At 31.8% G+C, this 7,716-nt stretch overlaps 1 protein-coding gene across 3 annotated transcripts; it reads left to right on the forward strand.

Annotated features, from left to right (window-relative positions):
- The first annotated feature begins 2,711 nt into the window (after nucleotides 1-2,711).
- LOC142518803 (rRNA-processing protein utp23-like) lies at nucleotides 2,712-6,373 on the forward strand. 3 transcript variants are annotated; one of them, XM_075621617.1, is made up of 6 exons: nucleotides 2,712-2,770; nucleotides 4,909-4,944; nucleotides 5,063-5,257; nucleotides 5,359-5,425; nucleotides 5,702-5,876; nucleotides 5,987-6,373. In XM_075621617.1, the coding sequence occupies exons 3-6, from the start codon at nucleotides 5,125-5,127 to the stop codon at nucleotides 6,017-6,019; spliced, it is 408 nt and encodes a 135-aa protein (XP_075477732.1). In that variant the 5' UTR covers nucleotides 2,712-2,770; nucleotides 4,909-4,944; nucleotides 5,063-5,124; the 3' UTR covers nucleotides 6,020-6,373. The 3 variants fall into 3 exon arrangements, with proteins under 3 accessions (XP_075477732.1, XP_075477734.1, XP_075477733.1); XM_075621619.1 differs by having other exon boundaries at nucleotides 5,756-5,876; nucleotides 5,987-6,365; XM_075621618.1 differs by lacking the exon at nucleotides 5,987-6,373 and having other exon boundaries at nucleotides 5,756-5,974.
- The last annotated feature ends 1,343 nt before the right edge of the window (nucleotides 6,374-7,716 follow it).

Genomic DNA, 7,716 nt, shown 5'->3' on the forward strand with positions numbered 1-7,716 from the left:
AGTTTCACCAGCTTTCATTTTTAGATTTTCGAACTTCTGCATTGCTACAGACAGTTTGTTCTCTTTCGTTTGCTCATTTCCCTCACATATCTGGATGAGCTTTTCCCAAATATCTTTTGCAGTAGAACACATTTTAATCTTGCTAAAGGTATTCTTGTCGAGAGTTTTATATAATATATCCTTTGCAACATTATCAAGGTTGGCCTTCTTCTTATCTTCGCTAGTCCATTCACTTCTTGATTTTTCAACCATCTGCGGTGCACCCTCAGTAACAGCAACAACTGTGTTAGGCTTTAATATTTTCAATGGACCATCTGTGATGACATACCACATGTCATCATCTTATGTTGCAAGATGAGCTTGCATTCTAATCTTCCAATCATCAAAATCTTCCTTAGAGAACATAGGGATCTTGCTAAAGTGTGCCATCTGTTGTAGTTTTTCACGAACAAGAATAACCTGCTCTGATACCAATTGTTGAGGATCGAAGTTGAGTTTAGAGGGGGGAGGGATGAATACACTCTACTCGTTTTTCCTTTCTTTTGATGAGGTACTAAAATCCTGTTAGAGAGTAGTTTATCTTGTTGCGTATACCTTCACCTAGATTACAATTATAGGTGCGGAAACAATCTGATGAAGTAAGTGAAAGACAATAATAACAGTAGGCAGTAGTTGTTTATGGAAGTTCGAAGATGAAATCTTCTACGTGTCCCCTTCTCCTGTTTTCAGAAGGTATAACTAAAAGACTTTGGATATTACAGTACAACTCTTGTACACACCCACTCCAGAAGGACTTACACCTTTGCCTACTGAAACTCTTAGTTACTCGACTCAAAAAGTACGTGATACAAAAGGTTATGAAAAGACTCTTTTCAGATTACAAGTTCTTCCTGATAAAGTATAAGTGTTGTAAAAGATTGTGAAGAGTGTAAGAATCAGTAGCATAGGATGATCTTTAAAAGATCAGATATTTGCTATGAAGCGTGTGATACTTTTCTTTGTGTTGAACTCAAAGTTATCAAGGAATTTCGAGGTTGTCTCGTTGAGTGAAATAGCATTGATCCTTGAAAAGATATTATGCGTAGAGTTCTCTCTTTTGTAAGGGTTTGTTCCATGTATATATAAGCGACTGAGTTCAACGTTTATGATCAGAAGATGTCTTCAGATTTCTGATAGAGTCAGCTTTATTACCAAAAAAAAAGGTTCCTCCAGAAAAGCTATAAAACAATCAGTCATGTTTTATACTAAACTCGGTAAAGTGAATTAAATGACTCCGTATAGTATTTAATGCTGCAATTAATACTAGTACTTGGTAACTTTAACGGACATTTAAAGTAGTCACGTTAGGCAACATCTTCTACTGATTCTGTTTTTCTATCCTTTCTACTGCTTTTGTTTTTACTAGACCTGTAGCTTCTGATTTTCTTTTTGTCTACTGTTTTCTTAAAGAGTGCTGCTGGTCTGCTGGTTTTTATTTTCATCGCCACAATTAATTCATGTCTATCATATTGTTATTATTCAAATGTGTCAAACACGTGTCATGTCACAAAATTGTTTGTGAATGTGGATTTAGACGAAATTACTAAATTTTTAAAAAAAGTATTTCTCATTAATTTTATTGAATGTGATTTAAAAATATTTTTTATCACATGTTAAAAAATAATAATATATAATTTCTCGAAAATTAAAGAATTAAATATGTATTAAGGTTGGTTGTCGACATCAATACACTAAACATGATAAGCATCATGTCATTGCCTTAGGCTAACACAATCTAAAATTTTGATATATGATAGTGATTATTAGCCAAAAAATTAATCGACATACGTTGTATTTAAGAAATTTTTTTAAAATTAGCAAAAAATTAATTTTTATTTTTATTTTTTATAATTATATTATTTTTTCAATTTAAATATTTATTCATTATTTTCACTAATTTTTAATAATATCATCTCGTGCATTGCACGAGTTAAATATTAGTGTTCTCAATAATGGACATTTGGAGAAATGTGTTGTAGTTACCATGTCATGTGGTGTGTAATTGTTTGGCCAAAAATAAATTTTATTAATTGATTAAAATTGGAGATGGTTTTGGTGGTTTTGGCTCAAGTTGGGGTTCCTATTTATTAGTTATTCAAAATGCCAAATTTAGATTTCAAAAAAAAAAAAAGCTAAAATTTGGTAATGGGTTTTTGTGATTGTTTTTATATAATCCTACTTTCGATTCTTAAAATGAAAAGGATACTAACTTGCTTTTGATTTGTAACTTAACTTCATAGCTCCCACAAATGCAACAAAGCGAATGAGAGTAAATTGATATTTCCAACCCATTAGTTTATTTATCTTGATGCATATTTTGCATTAAAATAACGCAATTTTTATGTAAAATATAAAATTTATATTCAACCCATCACTCTAAACTCAAATCTAAAAATATTTTTGAAATATTTCTCTTTGTTTTCTTTAATCAATTACTTTATTTTACAAAATACGTATTCACACACTGTTAAAACCTCATTACATTAAATATATTAGAAATTTGTAAAATAACTTTGATCAACTATTGTTTTAAGAAAATGATATCTTCAGATGTATTTTTAATTTATTTAAACAATTAATTGAAACAATAATACATTGATTTAAAATTCAATTTATTATTTATTGAATAAATAAATTACTCAATTTAAAATTTAATATATCATACGAAATTTTTTTCATAAACCCTTGTTTCAAAAAAAATGATGAACCCTAGCTCAGCTGCACAATTCACCCATGTAATACACCATTAACTAAAACCATTAATATTAAATATATCCATCTCATTCAGTCGACTCCAAACTAGATTTCTCTTCCGTCGACCCCCTTCCAATTCCTTTCTGGCGACGATTCTCAACACAAATCGTCTTGAAGATCCCTTCCAATCTAAGCAAACTCAATCAGATAAATGACTGATAAAAATCTGGTAATGTTAACGTTTATTTCAATTTATTACTTTTGTTTCTTCGATTCGCTTGAAGAAGAAAGGGTCGACCCGATCAAACGATCGACCCAACATTTTGGTCGACCAAAATGTTAGCTTGGTCGACCAAAATGTTTGGTCGACCAAAATGAAGCGCTTGGGTGCCTGTTTTTGTTAAAACTCGTGGGCTCTTATTTTTACTAACTCGTGGCAGGAGTCGATAAGTGCATTATATTTGACTTGCAGCGAAGACACGACCCTAACTACAAAGCTCTGAATAAGGATATAGAGCCTATACTTATCAACGCTGCTCGTCTGCTATCCCTTGTTGGGAACAATCCACACCCTGAGAGGCCATGGAATATAAAGCTATATGATGAATTCAGAGCCAAGATTAAACAGTACGTTCTCGTATCTCTAACGTGTAATATGTTTAGCATTGACAGATGACTAATAATTTAATTAATTTTTCTACAAAAAAAATAACTTCAGTACTCTTTTTACTTGTACAGTGAGGATTCAGGAGCATTTGTCTTAGCTGCTTCTGGATATGCCTTATCTAGGGACAATGAGCACATAGTATTAAATTTAGATGATAGACTTGCATCTGAATTCAGATATATTTTAGTATGTAATATGTTTGATAATCATTGGACATTGTATTGATCTTTTAATTTTGATTTAAGTATTTATGGTGGAATTTTGTTGTTGGTCAATTTTTGGGTCGACCCTGGGGTGATTTCTGGGTCGACCATGTTGCTTCTAGGTCGACCCTGTTGATCCATGTTGATATTTGGGTCGACCCACGTTGATTTTGGGTCGACCAAGGTTGCTTTCTGGGTCAACCTTTTTTCTAACACATGAATCCATAGATTTGACAAATATGACCGATAATTACTTAATTTTGACCAATGTTGCTTGTTTTTAACATATGAATCACATAATTTCACAAGTATGTTTTATAATATTGCATGATTATATTACATGTTATGACATATGAGTCACAATTTCACAACTATGTTACATGTGTTTTGACATATGAGCCACAATTTCACAATTATGTTGTATGTTTTAACATATTAATCACAATTTCACAAATATGTTACATGTTTTAACATATGAATCATAATTTCACAACTATATTACATGTTTTAAGATATGAATCATAATTTCACAAATTTCACAATTATATTATATGTTTTAAAATATGAATCACAATTTCATAACTATGTTATATGTTTTAACATATGAATCACAATTTCACAATTATGTTACATGTTTTTAACATATGAATCACAATTTCACAAGTATGTTATATAATATTACATGTTTTAACATATGAATCACATATTTAGCTGGGTCGACACAAAGTAGCATTTATGTGGCAAACAAGGGTCAACCAATTTCACAAAGTAGCATAAAAAAATAAGATAATTAGAATAGATAAAAATTAATTAAAAAAAACATAAACACCAGGTCGACCCATAATTATGATGGGTCTACCAAAAAGAAATAATTCTTCTTGATCGACCAACGTAATTTTGGTTGACAAAGAAATGAGCAAGAACATGTTGGGAGTAAACAGGGGGAGGTGGTGAATTTGAATTTATTGTAATGCAGAAGCAGTTGAAGGGGTAAATTACTGTTTTAATGGTTTTAGATGGCTCGTAAATTTTAATTGGAAAGTTGATGTGTGTTGACCGAAAAGAAAACAATGAGAAGAATTAATTAACTTAAAGAGTTTAATTGCAGTTAATGTAATAATCAAAAGTCAACTCCTTGTTTCTTAAAAAAAATCGAGTCCTTGTTTTTTAAATACTTTATGTCTTACTCCTACTTTTTTTAATTGGCATGTATTTACACTTGAACAGAAAGAAACATAAATTGACTTGTCGATCTTTTTTTTAAAATAAGTCCCGATCGACTCATTTTCCCTAAATTTCCCTTAGCCGTCCTCGCCTCGCTGCTGTCGATTTGGTTTTCAAGTAATTTCACATTCTTCTGAAATTGCTGTTATTGATGTAGATGAATTTAGAGCTTCGTTTTTAAGATTTGGTTTCTTACCTTAGAATTGAAATGCTTTTTAATTTTTGGTTGAATTAGATAAATGAGGGTGAAAAAGCAGAAGCGGCATCGAAGAGCTGTGAGATTCTACACGGCTTGCTATGAATTCCGAGAGCCGTTCAAAATCCTCTGTGATGGGACCTTTTTGCACCATCTTCTGGCGAAAGGAATCACTCCCGCTGATACTGCATTGGCCAATATTCTTGGCGCTACTGTCAAAATCTTCACTACCAGGTTTGATGATTTTCGATTTATTCTGGACTTTTTGGGTAAATCATAGTTAATTGATTGTTAATTGGGTTTCGAAATATTTGGCGACATATGTGTTATTGTAGAGTTGAGAAGCCTTGGTGAATCGGTTTCTGACTCTGTTAATGCTGGCCGAAACCTGATAACTGCAAGGTTAGTCATTTTGATTTTTAGGTATTATTGGGCATGTTCACTTGATCATTGTATTTGATGTTTGCGTCACTCTAGACTCGGAAAATGGTTTGTGGTTGGGATATAAAGTTTTTATTTTGGTGATGGAACTCTGCTGCTACATGCTTTAGTCTGCGCCGAATGTCTCTGTAGGAGATAGAGTCTCGAAATTGAGGATCGATGTGAACAAGTTTGAACAATCTCCTTTGATCATACTGTGATTTTTCATTGCAATACTTCGCTCATGTTGTTGGTTAGGTTGGCCTATGGATATGCAAACGTGAGTTTAACTTTCAATAAACGGGTTTCTAGATGTGACCATGAGAAGAGAAAAACTGCCGCGCAGTGCATAACGGAAGTTATTGGTGAAAAAAACTCCGAGAAATTTTTTGTTGCAACACAGGATGCTGAGCTGAGGAAGAAGTTCCAAGAGGTTCCTGCTTTTTTTTTATGTGCAAAATCAAATTTTCATGCTGTTGTATGTTGAGTAGCAAAAACCACATTTTTGTTAGGCATTCAACTTTTTAAGGCTGCCATTTTTAGATACCAGGAGTGCCAATCGTATATGCTCTTTGAAATGCTCTGTTTCTCGAGAGTCCATCAGCAGTTCAGCATGAATTTACCAAGACTGCTGAAGAAAGGCGCTCACATATGACCGAGTTGGAATACAAGATGTTAGTAAAGAAAAACAGAGCAGACAGTGAAGAAGCGTGCAACATTGCTGGAACCCAAAATGCTATATATCCAAAGAGATAGAATCACAAGTCATGTGGGGAAAACACATATCCATAAACCAATGGTACTAAGAAGCTTTACAACAATTGGAAATCTTAGATGTCCGGAAGGATGGAGGAGAAGTCGAAATATTATTTGATATTACAAGTTTAAGAGATCAATCCCCCTGTGATACTATATACTATCTGGAATAACGAATAATGAAAAGCTACCAAGGAATGAACAAATTGAAAACTTGGAGGTCTATATTAAAGGTATTCAAGGAAAAGAGCCTAACCAACTTGTTCTTGTATTAGAGTTTCTTGAAGAACACAAACTTTAGAAACAACTTGTGAACAAAATGACATTTATGGCAGAAGATTAGATGAGGAAAATCTAATGATCACAAGTATATTTTCGATATACATCCCAATAGAGATGTTATACGAAAAATATAAAGCGTATACTGAATTAAGAAAATATAAATCCTAATCGAAGGTGCATGAAAAACATCTTGGTTCAAGGTGAAAATACCATCGATTTACTTTCATGATACGAGATCGGATGTATTATAAGGAAACAATTTCTTACTCAAGATGCAATGCCATAATGTCATATTTTATAGGCTATTTTTAAATGTCAAACTAATGAACATATAAATATTGAGTGATATAATATCACAAAAACTCGTATAATCACATAAATAACATAAATATATATACAACATAATTTATATATTATCGTCGCTTTTATCGAACTATAAAATACTTATACCAAGACAACAATGGTAGAAACAATCTAATTGAATTTCTAACTCTATCTCTTCGATCTACATCAATTAAATATTCACAAGACCGAATTAATTCACCAACATTCTCAATATCTTAAATAATTCAACTAATATTTCAAATTTCTTTAAAATTAAATATTTTTCCCAAAATCTCAATTTAACGAATTATCTTATAAAATCAAAATAAATGCCCAAAATATACAAGTCAAATTATTTACGACATATCCGTTCTAATCTTTCCGATATGTCCATGGTTGAATAATATTTCAAAAAATTCATCTAAAATTCTCAACAACATGATTTTTAACTTTCGGCAATTTTCTTAGCTCGAATATCCTTAAACTAATATCAACAATGTCGAACAACCATAGTTCTTTCCAAAATATCACACTAAATAATTCGACATTAAATTATAGCTCATCGAAATATACACTTCCAAATGTCAAATCTACAACATCAGGTGATCATAAAAGTCAATCCAATTTTGTTGCAATCATGTGAATGAAGGAAAAAATTTTACACCAAAAAAATAAAAGATTCCAGAAAGGTTGGAGAAACAATGCTCTAAACAAAAACATAGCAAAATCTCCAATAAAAGGAAATGGAATTCCTTGAGATGACTTTACACCAAAAGGATGTAGACTTGAATCAAAAGTATACCTAGAAGATGTTAAGAAAATTATCAAAAAAAACTACAGTGAAGATCACTTGGCATGGTAGAAAAGGAATGAACTCAAAGACAGCCTTAATTAAGGAAGATAAGGAATTA

Source organism: Primulina tabacum, chromosome 11 (assembly GCF_025594145.1).
Source record: "Primulina tabacum isolate GXHZ01 chromosome 11, ASM2559414v2, whole genome shotgun sequence".
NCBI classification, from domain to species: Eukaryota; Viridiplantae; Streptophyta; class Magnoliopsida; order Lamiales; family Gesneriaceae; genus Primulina; species Primulina tabacum.